This window comes from Cuculus canorus, chromosome 1, assembly GCF_017976375.1.
Source record: "Cuculus canorus isolate bCucCan1 chromosome 1, bCucCan1.pri, whole genome shotgun sequence".
NCBI lineage: Eukaryota > Metazoa > Chordata > Aves > Cuculiformes > Cuculidae > Cuculus > Cuculus canorus.
In genome coordinates, this window is record NC_071401.1 from 93,823,762 (window position 1) to 93,837,970 (window position 14,209).

Sequence of the window (14,209 nt, forward strand, 5' to 3'; positions counted from 1 at the left end):
GTCTTAACTGCTCTCTGTTATGGTCACTAGTTCAGCTAAGGACCAAATTTTAATCATGTCTGTAACACTCCTGCTGTTCTAAATTCTGGTGCCTGGTTACACAAGGGACCCTGATAACACCAAATTACAAGCTAATTTTGGAGCATCAAGCTATGTGCATTAAGACAGCTGCGTGCTATAAATTAAAATCTTAAAAACCTTCTGAAAAAGATGATTAATCATTTACAGAATTGCTAACAGAAGAAACTTATAATCAGAAAAGCATTTTCATTTAATTTACAAAATCAAGTCTCCAGGAAAAGAAAAATAACAGAACAGACCAAAAGCCTGTTTTATAAAGTAAGGCAGATAGTGCGTATAGTCAAAAAGAAAAGTCACATTTCTGCAACAGTAAATCCTGGTAACCACTGTTGTGCATTGATTACATTCGTCTTTAATTTTTCCACTGCCACTAAAATAAAAAAAACTTGTTGCTGAGCTACATCCACCTCTTGTAGCCTTTTAATCATCTCTTGTCAGAGTCTAGGAACATGCAGAGACAGATCTGCAACTTGTGCAAGTCAGCCCAGCTCCACGGACTTCCAGTGTAAATATACTGCCATTGACTCTAGTCCTGATACAACCTCAAACCATCATGACGATGTCGGGACAGATTCATTTCGGAGGTAAGATATTGGTTTTACTAGTGTTATCGAGACCGGCCTGACTCTGGTCCTTCATTTGGGTTTCTACCAAGAGCAAAGCAGAACTAAATGTTCTTCTTCTCAGAGGACTGATGACAGCGTGGTTTCAAATGAGTACACACTCATGGAATCAAGCCAGTGCATGTCAGCTAACGTGCCAGTCATGGAAAGAAGTCTTATTCTCCCTGGTGCATAGTCAGGCAGCACACCGATAATTACAGACTGATTTCCAAAAGAAATATGGTACTTGTCAAAGGCATAATTTCAGTTCTGCCTTTCCTCGTTAACACCTGACGGAAACTCCAGCATATTTATGAGTCATCTAAAAAGCAAAACCCACCGGCATCACCAAAGCTTTATTGTTATTTTTTTTTCTTAATTTACAACCAGCTCTTTTCCCAATGACCTAGACTGATCTTGACAGACCAGCTTCTCAAAAAGGAGTTGGGCTCTCCTACTACCTTTCAGGTATTCAAACACACACTGAGTTAGACACCTCCTAAGCACCAGGATCCCAATGCTGCAAGAAGCTGGATCCAAGTAATTGTCACTGTTAAAAGGACAAAGAAACTGAGACAAAAATCTTACTGAACAGGGTAGAGGTGGCTGTCAGCTAAAGGCAGAAACTAGCCATCAGAAAAGCCAAATCTAGAGTGTAACAAGCCACAGTCAAAGCAAATATCACAAAAACCCAAGGGCAAAGGAGCATGTCAACATCCTTATGGGTATCCTGAAGAGGCTTGAGTCTCAGACTTAAACAGTCTACCTTTAGTTTTAGGGATTCCATTCTTTCAGCGCTCCTCCATGTTCTCACTGAACCTAATTTGCCTGACAACACAGTAAGGTTTTGTGGGGGAGTAAGCACATCATCAAACACAACAGGGCTTTGATCCTCTATTAATTGCTGAAACTAAGTTACGAGTGAGCATAACTCATAATGATTTCCTTGGGCTGCTTCTAATGTCAATACTGCAGGAATGCTGCAGCTCTACTTAACTCATACCTCCTGCAACAGTGCAAAGGAGTAGACTATATGAGTGACCATAGACAAGTATACGTACTTATACACATGCTCATTTCTCACATTTTCAGATACACAGCTGTATTTTTGGGGGCATTCACTTTGAGAGCAGCACACAAGCAGGCACGCAAGTTGGCCAAGATGCATGCAGGCACTGTGTGCAAAACAAAGATCCCATAAATTAATCAAGTTATTCTAATAGCAAGCTGGAAAGAAAGAAATGGACCAGGGCAAAAATTGTTATTGTTATCTCTATTTTTAAATACTTGGAAGACACTCAGTTACTGTAGTGGTGAGGACCATGTAAGTACCTAGATATCTGTAAGCAGTAGTGTGAAGAGCAAGTTTTTTTCCATCTAAAACATGCCAGCTAGCTGGGACATTTTCCTCTAAATGGAATTAAAAAAAAAATGACAAACAAAAATATGAAATTATTTCAAAACATAAGTCCTTAAAAATGAGTTTAAAAAAGCTGAAATCATTCTAAGGTTGTACTGTTTTTCTTTGGTTTTTCTTTTTCCCTGTGGGACTTCTGCATTCAATTTGCTCTCCTAGTACTCTTTCATCACATAGAAAAGCATTCTTTTCCTCTCTAGTGCAGTCCCAGGAAGAAAAAAACCCAAAGCAACAAGCAAGAAAAAGCTGCATAATTAACATTATATATCAACACACACACAGATACCCTTCGTGTGCATATGCTATAGCCTTTGTGTCAGTACATGGACTTATTTGGTAGTCATAAGAGTAGTTATAAATGACAAGATGAAAAATTGCAGGGATTTTCAAGACAGGACACGGGCTACACTATATGAGCACTGCTGGGTCTGCTAGTTTATGAAACTTTTAACACTTTATTTTTAAAGCTGCTTCAGGCTAAACATTTTAAAATGAAAGCTTCTCATTACCAGATGAAGTGCAGCAGCAATGCACAGTATCAAACCTCACTTGTCAGATAACAGCAGAATAAGGACAGTATCTGCTCTTTTACAAGTATTACTTAAGGTTAAGTATCCTCATTACTTTAAACTGCACCAGAGGATCCTTTCCATGAAAGCAGATGGCCACTGCATGTGTAAAGACACGTGTGGGCGTAGGTGAAGTTTTAGTACAGAAATTATCTACTTTATCTCAAACACAAAAATTGTCGCTTTAGAAGTTTTTGTTGCTAGATAGACATCCCAAGCTGTCGATACAAGTTTTTTTGTGAACAATGTTTCAATGTCATTATTACCCCAAATAAACAAGCACAGAGTATTCCTCTGGAGAGGACTTACACTTATCCCTGGCCTCAAGAAATGGAAATTCACCTAGGAGAGGAAATGAAGTTCATGTATAATTCCCCTCTCTTCCTTTCAGCATCCTCTCTAGGGAAGATCTGTGAACAACTCGAGAGCCTTGTTATTAAAGGCTTGATCTGACTTCAGCTGAGGCATGTTGGCTGCCAGAAGAGATGAATGGACTCCTTGATAAACAGACCAGTCTGGGTAACTGGAAAGCAACAGAACAGGAGGGAACCTGAGACATATTTGGTTTGGTTCTGGGTAAACTTTGTGTAGGCAGCTGCAAGAAAGTGCCTGAAATGAGACTCAGCAGATAAGATTGTCTGCAGTGTTTTTGCCAGGCATAGCTATGCCTTGAGATGGGATTTGTCTCTATTTGTTTACTTTGAATTTTTCTCCTAACTCTCATCTGAAACACTCTGAGCTACAGATCGTAGTGTTCGAGTTCACACAGGATTTTTACACCTGAGCCTGAGTGATCTGTACGTGACCAAATACAACTTATGTAACAATGCAGAGAGTTCAAACACAGTGTTTAAACTCTGAGAAGGTGTTCCATTATTCAGTGGTTGCATATACGTCTAGGAATGTTGCAGAGACACAGACTTCTTATTTTAAGAAATAGGGGATGAGGTACAGCAAATAATTCTCATCTCACTTCTTAAAGCTCCACTAGTACCAGGTAGACTGTACGAGACAGGGCAAAATTTGGCTCTGGACATAGAATGAAAGAACTGAGAGAGAGACCGTATTACTATGTGGGAGATCATATTCCATGAAGCACAGCTTTCAAGGGACAGGAGAATTTTAGCAGAAGACCATAGTGAAAAGAAACAAGAGGGCAAGGCCATTTTCCCCCCAAACTTTCAGCCTAATACCCAGGAAAAGTCAGTATTGGTTTGATACCATAATCTCCCATTCTAACTTCTGATTAGTGCTGTGGGGTGAAATACCAGAAAAAAAAAAGCAGTCTGAAAGGGTAGGGCTTGTTTTTTTTTCCCCAGATTGATTCAGCAGTTGTTTGCAAGACTATTTCATCTTTTGCCACATAAGCAATGTTTTGTGGGAAAGACAAAATGCACAAGGCATAGCAATACTGCAACTCAGTCACTGTCCTTCCCTGCGACTAAAGAATGTGACCTCTAGACCTGGGCTGATAGGGCAAACCAAGTTCCATGAGATCCTTGGAATATTTATACAAATTAGCCTAGTGTTCCCTCCCTTTTCAAAATCTTTTTTCCACAAGTAAGTTTATTTGCGGGGCTGTTCCCATAAACAGTACATTTTTACTTAGCGATTGGAGAATATTAGTGGAAAATTAATTTTGAGGTCTTAAACAGATATTTATATTAGACTATACTACAATAATGATCCTGGCCTCTAGCCAGGAATTAAAGCTCTATTAAGCTAAGCACTCTGCATAAATAACTATGAAGATGATTATTCACTCTGTCAGACCTAGCTAGATTCTTTATTCCTGAGTGCAGTGTGCACAGAGTGCAGAACCTCCCAAATTCCTTGAGTAGATGAAGTGAGTGAAAGAACTGCCGATCACACTGAAAGATGCATATCCCTCTACCAGGAAAGCTTACTAGAGACGTCTCTATTCTACTACACATGATTGTTTTACAGTTCTTTACTATTGCTGTTTATGTTTTCTAGAACCATTCAAATCTAAGTAAGTTTAGATGACCCTCTTCTAGATAATAAAGTAAATGCTTATGTTTTATAACTCTGTTGTTTCTTTATCCTTGTGTAGAGATGTGTACTGTACGGAGAGGAGCAAATGCAGAGCATTTATTCATTTATAGTTTTCTGACCACCCCAGGGCAGTCATCATGCACTGACAAGACAAATGCTTGAGAATGAGTTTAAACTGAAAGGAAATGCTTCACTTTTTCAGTACAACTGACCATTTTGCTATGATTGGGTAGTCTTAATTGACCATGACATGTAAGTTCATGCAAAACCTACTCATTTTCATTTCACTCAGACCCAGGAAGTCACATGAAAACATATATTTTGCTATTATAAATATTCATATTGCTGAATGATAAAACTGATATTCCAAGAAAGTTATAAACAAATATCAATAAATAACCTCATGCCTTAAGTACTTTCAGAAGAAAGAGTGAGATCTATCAATAAGAAAAAGACATTCTAAATTTGAAGGTAGAAATAATTTATTCTGATGCAATTATTTCCATGCCAGTTGTGTTTGGCTGTAAAGAGTATATTGTATGATACCAGCTTACAAACTATACAGCAAAGAAATGCAGGGTAATGTGAAACAGAATGAGAAGTGTCAGGTGTTAACCAATAAAGGAATTTTATGACATTTCCAAGGTAGTAATCATAGTAATATATGAGCATTCTGTTTTCATTTAGGATACATTTGCAAACGTGATAGTCCAGATTAATCAAACCAAGTAAGAAAAAAGAAACTATAGCTTCTTAACCCACCTCAACTCTATTAGACCAAGTCAGATTCACATAGGAGAGGATCCATGGGGATAGTACTGCTGTCTTCCCTTTGGATTTTCCACCATAGGGAACAGCCTTATATAATTGAGTTTACAAGTTAAGTTCTTAATCATATACACAAATAAGTATGTCTTGGCTTTCAAATAGACTGAAGTCCTTTGAGATCCAGTGAGGTTATGGTGGCTACAGTTACATGGAAATGTAGAAATTGTTTTTATACAGATGCTTCTGTATGCATAGTATTACTGTTAATCATTAGGGTGGTGATGCTTTAAAAATAGTCCTTTGACCAGTTTCCACCCAGGAAAACTAGTTTATGCAACCTACTCCCAATAACATTTTTGTTCTTCCCATTTTGACAACAAAATGATATTAAGTAGACTACCCTGACAGTAATATAGTATGTTTTGGATGGAAAAGCTGTTATACACTGCCCACTGAAGCTATCAGGAGCTCTTCCATGGACTTCACTAGCCACTGACGTACTATGAGAGCACATTGTAATGCAGTAGTTGCTCCTCCTTCAGAATACATGAATCACCATCTGATTTTGACCATAACTTGGTAAAAGGAAAATCTACAACTTGTTTAAAAGGTCAAGATAGACAAATGTCATCTGGGGTTTGACCAGCATCCAGTGAGTCATTGAAGGTTAACAGCAAAACTCTCAGTGTGACTAAAAGTTACTCCAACACAAGTGATTATTCAGTATTTATAATACTGACACAGCTTCAAGAACTACCGAGCTTGTTGCTGCATAAAACCAAAGAAGATATACTGGTATATAATATATGAAATATAGTGGAAAGGAATCCTGTCTGCAAATACAGTGCTCTGAAAAACAAGAGGGACCTTTGTCCCCCACACCTTACAACCTAGCAGTCTCAAAGACAATTTAAGAAGGTAGCTGAGGGAAGACAACGTCTGATGAATGAAGGTCCCATGCAGGTACAACAGTCCATTCATCAATATGACAATCAGCACAGCTTGTGTACGGGATTTTCTTCTCCCATTATCACAAACTCCTGTACTGTGGCATATCACTGCTCTGCACTACTGGCTTTTCCAAAGCTCAGTCTTTTCCATTGCTTATCCCCCTGAGCCAACAAGCAAGGCTGCTAGAATGAAGCAATGACAGTTCAATAGAAGCTGAGACTGAGCCTGCATTCTGTGTGGGATAAAATCCTCCAGTGGAAGGGAGGCTAGCTGAGACCACTGCTAAGGAGGTACGATCTAAATACAACTAAGGATATAGCGTTGCTATCTAGCAAAGGTCAAATAAGAACATGCATTCATGTCTATCAAAGTTGTTCACTTCTATAAAAGGAATCTTCAGAGATTTAATTTCCCCGAATCCTTTGCAGTGACAAGGACGCCATACATGTCTTCAAAGAGGAGACTGCTATTTGCCATAGTCATTAGATTTTTCTCCTGTTTCAAGCCAGCCTAGAGACAGGCCCAAAATTAATTTTCTACAAACAACACACAACTTCTCTCATAGAAGCGTCTCCACTGTGTGTCTTAAAACTCCTGAAAACAGCCAAGTGTCTTTATTTGTTGTTAGGGCTAGTTTTCAGCAGCTTTTCCTGATTTTGCAATCAAGAGCAAGGACAGTTACCAAACTAGCTTCCCTTTGCAAACATTTTCATAGCATGACTTACTTTCTTTTTTTTTTTAAGATGATGAAAGTTTTTAGTTTTTAGCCACTCCCCACTTTCAACATAAGGGAAAATTTCCTTTTGACAGGGAAACAAACATCTGAAGAAGAGGCTCATAACAGCCAGAATCAAAATTTAAGACAGACATATTACAGACTTACAGCCAAAAAACATGTAACAGTGGGTTTATATTGTGTACATAGATTTATAGCACATCCCAATTTTCAGAGGAATAAAACATTACTGCTTGAGTTCTTACTACAGAACTAATAAGGACAAAGAGCTATGCATTTCCGCTTTTTTGATTTAGAATTCAGTCTCAGGTTCAACGTTCTCATTCTGCTTTATTTTCAAGCAAACGTGGATTGGGGAGATCAGAGGATTCTATCTCCCCTGCTGCTCCTCTGTTTTACTTAGGTGACAGTTTTTTTGTTATAACTTCATTACAAAAATTAATTGGTATCTATTTGTCTAAGATTAACTGTACATCCACCTATTTATATGATACCTAAAATTATGCTGCAACTAGAATCACATATTTGTGAATTAATGGTGCAGCCCTTTCTCACTCAAAATTCACATTGAGAAAAAATAATTTGATTTTAAAAAGGCTGCAGGATCAGTAAATCTAAGCTAAACTTGACAAGAGGACAATTTTATTTGTCAAGAAATTCAAGGCAAATGAGCTCAATTCAATGTGCTCAAACAGTAAAGACAAAAACATGCTTCCCATGCTGCTCGAACGGCTGACATAATTTTCCTTGCTTTCCTTTCCTGTTAACTTCAGAATGTAAATGGCTTTGCTGTCAGGGTACATTTGTTTCCACTAATTCAAGGCACTGCAACAAGCCAAAATATTTATTTCTTTTTTCCACTCTAATTTGTGCTTAATCATATTGGGAACATCGTCTATGGATTTCAGATACTGTAGAATTATGCAAACAGCCCTCATGGGAAAGTCACCTCTCTGTAATAGGAAAACTAAGTGTAAAGAATTCTCCTAATGTTTTAGGATATGTTGCCTCAGAGGGCCCAAAAACTCTGTTCAGACCAACATGTTAAAAACAAAACGTATATCCAAAACAACTGCTCAAATATCTCATCTTAGAAAACACTTGGCTTTTCAGAGATTTACATGCTTCCTGCTTTCCAGTAGATGAGATGGACTATCGGAATACATCTTTTAATTAGAACTGGATAATGAAACAGAAGCAGAGAGCATACTTAGTTTAATCCTTGTCCTATTCATGAATGTCTACAAACTGATGCTGCTTTGTATTCAGCTGGGTGTGTAATTAAAGCTGATCAAAATATTCTCTTGTGAAAAATATTTCTGACAGTAACCACATTTCTAGCAAGTGATCACTTGTGTGTAAAGCATTTCTGCTTCCTATAGGAAATAAAAAGAGATTTCAGTCCAAAAAGCAATTGCTACTTTCACTGTTTTTCTTTCTTCAGGATAAAACCAAAAAATCATAATCTTCCAATTAGATTTGTTTGTGCTACATAAAGGGCAGAAATTGGTTCCTGCTGGCCCCTTTATTAGTGTCCAAAAATCCCTGTGATTGACCCCTTAGAGCAATGGAGCATGCATGAGTCCAGATTCCTCACCTATGTGGAGCACCTAAGTTATGAGCTTGTTTGCTATATGAGCTATTCCATCCATAGCCTCTTTCTAACATCACTCAAATGAGCTCTATGCAATTCTAACTTTGGTATCTTATTTATGGGCCTAAAACTAGCTGAGATTAGATCACAGAGACTATGTTTGTGAGCAAGTCCTTTGTAACCAGCTACTTTTGTTCACCTTCTCCATTCGCATAGCAGCTCTTCATAATATTCAACCTTGTCTCTTGTATCCTTTACAGACATACCCATGCCTTGCACTACCCTCATTTGTATCTGCACTGACTTCTACAGAGTCCTTTAACTCACCATAGTACAAGCTCAGAATCAGATGTCCATTTCATTAGACAATTTGAACATACTAATGGAAAGGAAACAATCCAACTGATCTCCTTCCAGTTTTTAAAACACATTCAAAAGATAAGATATGAAAGCAAGGCCACTGCTGCCTGACACATATCATTACAATAAAAAGCATTTTGGCTCCGTTTGAGTCAATATTCTCCATCAAAAAAAATAGTCTACCCTTACCATTCTCACCAGATGTCTTGTCTTTTCCATTTGTAGCTCCGGTTCCTTGTCTCTGGTAGGGGGAATAAAAAAACAAGTGGTTAGTACAAACCTGAAGGTGCATTTTCCACTTGGAATTACTAGCAGTTACAGCCTGTTTTCTTCTCAATACCTTGGATAGTGGTTGTCCTCATGCAATGTTGTTTTGAATCCCTAGTAGTCAGAACAGGAATGTTTAATACCATCTAGGTACAGCTGTATAACTACACATGCAGCCGTATAAAATTATCATGTTAGTGATGGCATATATGTAACCAAGTTTCCAGCAGTACAAAGATATAAACTCTTTGGGTCCTTGCTGTATCTCCATCTCCATGATTCTTCTGACCTGACTTTGGCCAGAAGATTCATCTTTCCAATTCATTCACAAGCAGAGATGGTACTTCCCACTTCTCTTCATTCTGACCAAAGACTTGAGACTTTCCATGAAAAAGTCACTTTATTAAGTAACATGTAGCAAATGCCAGTGCAGTCCAAATATAAATATTGAAAGCGGCAGAGCTATATTAATGTGGTTATTCTACTATGTAACTTCCCAGCTTAGGAATGGTCACTACGAAAATTATGCAGCATCCCCCAGATATGGCATCTAATAGGTAGTATTAAGGTACTTTAGGGAAACTAGTAGGGTAGATTTTGCATAATTTTGCGTAATAAATTCATACTTGCGTGTATTACTGAAATAGATTACAGAATTTATCCTCTAGGGCTGTACATGTAAAAAACTAGGAACGAAATTCAGTTAATAAATCCAGCAGCATTCAGCTATCAGAGGCAGCACATCTTCATGCATTGGGAAGTTAACAGCTGCAGTTCCACTGCAAACCAAATGGTTTGTGCCAAAACATGAAGTCAAATCAATTTTCTTATGAAAATTCATACCGGCATTCTTACCTTCAGGTATTTACTCTAGAATACCTGATTAAAACCTTCTTTATTGCTCTAGTTTGTCTTTCACCTCCCATAGTTGACTGTATTTCAGGATATTCTGATTAGATGGAGTTAATCATGACATAAGTACCACATCTTCATGTGCACTCTTAGCTGTTATTATAGAAACCAGGAGGAAATTAAGTTCTTAAACCCCTCAGAAGAATACAAAAGAGCTACATTTGGTCTGCTGTGCATGGCATGCCAGTGGTGGGGCGGGTATCATCTTCTTCCCCACAGCAGACTTTAGTGCTTATCTCTGCTCTGCCTCATCTCGCTCCCCGCAATGAGACAGAGCATCTGCAGAGAAAACAGCTCTGTGTCTATAACCACAGCTACAGTCTCCCCATAAGATAAAAATATATCTGTTTCTCCCTGGAGCCTCAAAGCCTAAGACAGGAGAGAAAACCTGGCCAATAACATCAAAGAATGAGATTCTAAAGGGATAAGTATCTTTTTTATAAAAGCATAAGTTACCAACAGCCAGAAAACAAGAAATCCACCCAACAACCAGTTTGGCTGAAGATACTAACTTTTATGCCTTTATTTAAAGTTCAGTTAATAGTTCCACATTTCAATTTCAATCCATATTTGAAACTAGATTTCAGTGTTAATTTACCAGTACCTCATCTCAGAAAACCCAGGATATTCCCAATCTATAAAACAGTAGCTATACTGCTTTTTCCCCTCTGCTTATTTTTAAATGCTTTTCCAAGCTGTCTTATTTTCTGAGTATTTCAGGCTGTGCTACTTAACCATTATGAAAGCTTCTCTTTCCTCCCTAGGCTATACCTGTCAGGTTCAGTCTGCTATTGATAGAGTGCTAGAATATGGATCCATACACTTATTTCACGTCTCTGGATTTTTCTGCAGGGAGAGGGAAAAGTTGTCAAAGAAAAGGACTAAAAATGTGGCTTTGGTCAATGAGGTTTTTTTTTCTATTCACAAGGTCAAGGTTTTTCTTAAATCTGAAATTAGTCTAAGTATTCTACAGCCGTTCATTTGATTGGTGACCACTGGACATATACAGAAAGAAGCCTGAAAGTCTACCAAACAAGCTTCTCATATACTTTCCTTCCATTATATACATATTTTGATCTAAGCACAACGCTGTCTTCCAAGTGAGTGCAATGAATTTGAAAATGAAAATCACTTTCTCATTAGCAAGGCATTGAAGCTTATGACAAAGCCATATAAAATGTGATCGTCCACCTGCAATGCCTTTAGCTTTTTATTTCAATACATTCCATGGATCTATTTTTCAAAGCATTTTCAAGATAATGGCATTGTTAACAGCTGGACCTTCTTGCTTTTTTCATCATCTTTCATGATGCCACTACAGGCTGCAAAACAAAGCTTAGCTTTTTAACGTCCTTCAGAGCACAGGAGGACTAAATGTGAGGAAGAGGAGTAAATAGGGGTATTTTCAAGTACCAACAGATGAAAGCCCTCCAAAAGCTGGTTTAACAGATATTGTCCTCAGATGCAACAGATCAAATTAAAAACAATGAAAGACAAGCAATACTAATTTCTGGGGTTTGCTTTTAAACAAGTTGACCATATTTTTTGAAAGGTAAAAGCAGTCTAATGCTTTCTGTTTCCTATAACTTGTAGGCAGCTTCCCTCATTCAAAGATCGCTTCTAAAATTCTCCAGCATTTTCTAAGACAAGCACTAGAACAGAAGCACTGAATAAACTTTCCACTAGGCATTAAACAAGACACACCAGAGCCAAAATGAACATGAGCACAAAACCATAATGATTATACAGTAAACCAGGATAAACAGTTTTGTTGCTATGTTGCGTAGGAGGAAACATAGTTTATGACTGCTTGGGGTTATATTAATTTTTAACTCAGTGGTTTTATAGAACATCAAAGGCACATCATCAAAAATGCCTCCAAAATCAAAGTCACTCCCAATTTGTCAGAAGAGGAAGAAAAAAGAACTGCCATATGCCCCAAAATACCAGTAAGAAAAGAACAGGTTTAGATCCTGTAAATTTCTTAGTGCTATAAACAGTAGCTAGCTAATGTGGTATGAAAAAGATGTATTAAATTAGTCCCTTAGATATACAAACTAAGGTCAAAAGTGAATTTGCAGCCCAGGGGACTTTTCAAGAAGAATGTTAAATTACTGCAGCAGCTTTTCTACTTATCCTTCTAGACCCTCCTGCACCCCCAAGCCTAATTTTTGCCTTTAATCTTGCATTCTGTTCTTGTCTTGAAATAGCCTGACCTTTTCAGTTATGCTTCCAATTAGCACCTCAGTGTTGGCGATTGTAGTAAAGTGTTGATTACAGAATTTTGGGGGGCAGAGGGATTTGTTTGTTTTTCAGTGAGTCTCAGAAAGCCCAAGACAATGGACATGAAACCACCAGAAAGTTCTCTGACAAATGCGCCCTTGCCGTAATATTATTCTGCTGCTTCATCTGAGTACAGGGCCAACGAGGTACAGCAGGCTGTATCCCAGTAGTCACTGTAGCTCTTCAGAAGTGTATTGTTTTCTATCAAAGAACAAAAGAGAAGCCAAGGGTAGAACTGAGAGAATAGAAATAGTGGGAAGTTTTTGTGAAGTGAATAGCAGAAAGAGTCAGTGTAGACTCGACTCAGGACAAAAGACTTCATTGACACATATGAAACGTTATTGGGATCTGATGTACGTTAAGCATATATGCCACCTGAAAGTAATTATGTGATAAAGCCATATTCTGAGCCAACTGAAATAAATAGGAATTTCACAATTGCTTTTATTCCGTGCTCTAGTGAAGAACACAAGCTGCACATCAAACTAAATGAAGATCTAAATTATAAGTAGGGGCAAGAATCAAACAGCTACGATCTGGGATGAGAGGATAACATTCTGCAGAATTCAGGATTTCAACATGGTTATTAGGTTAAACTCTTCTTTACTGCAGATTTGTTTCATTGTGTTTGACAACCTCTTTCTAACGTCATTTGTTGACGTGAAACTATAGCACTCAGCAGTTCTTAGATTTAAGTGCAAAAAACCACTCTTAACCATTACACAGTAAATAATTAGGTAATAGACAGACAAAAAATATTACCTTAAAATGAAAACTTAAGAGCAGGAAAAATTATGCTGCTGTGACAGAAAGTTTTCTGTTTATTGAAGCTGCAAGGGATACTCAGCCTCTAAGCAGTGGGACTGGAATTTTAGCACTACTGTAATTTTTGGAATTGCATATCAAAAAGCATAACGATGAACAGCTGGGAGAGAAAAATGTACTGCAGAAAAGCCATGCACAAATTCTGCTGTTTCTCTCGTTCTCCTCTATTACAAGTCTTCTCACAACTGGCCTGCAGTACAGCCAGATGGCAAATCCCTGACCAGCTTCCGTGACATACAGGTTTATTCACATCAGTACAGTTAGTCACCTAAAGAACATCTGCAGACAGAACTGAAGAATTCCAGAGAGAAACTCGAATCTAGTAATGAAAACTGCATTAGAAGCTACACAAGTAAATTTTCCTCACTGGTCTGCTTGTGCCTCCTTTACAAGTTCCTCCACTTTTTTCCCCAAAATTTTTATAGACGTGGTACTGAATATTTCTGAGATGAAAGTGTCCTTCAAAGCCCATATTTAAGGTAATTGCATCAGATACAGAACATCTAGCCAATATTTTTTCTGGATGATGGGTAAATCTCATGATTTGTCTGTCACTTCTCTCTTAGACATAATTGTAAGAAATCACAGACCGCATTTTCTGGGCACCTGACAAAGGAAAAATATTTATCAAAATATACTTCAGTACAGAAGAGTCCATTCCTGGTTATGACCAAGCTTACATTTCTAGTATAAATAGTTTCCTGGAGACTACCACTTTTCCCGGGCTGCTCTCACCCTAGGATCTCAGTTCTTTAGGATATGGCCTCTACTCTTGCCTGTCCTAAGGCACCTTCTCCACATACTCCTTTACATAAGGGGAGATTTCTA

At 37.9% G+C, this 14,209-nt stretch overlaps 1 protein-coding gene across 1 annotated transcript in view; it reads right to left on the reverse strand.

The window, feature by feature from the left end:
• PCP4 (Purkinje cell protein 4) overlaps positions 1-14,209 on the reverse strand; it is a 53,149-nt gene that overhangs the window by 24,592 nt on the left and 14,348 nt on the right. Inside the window, exon 2 of the mRNA XM_054056633.1 lies at positions 9,284-9,335. Within this exon, the coding sequence (XP_053912608.1) occupies positions 9,284-9,335 (52 nt within the window). The remainder of the gene's footprint in view (positions 1-9,283; positions 9,336-14,209) is intronic.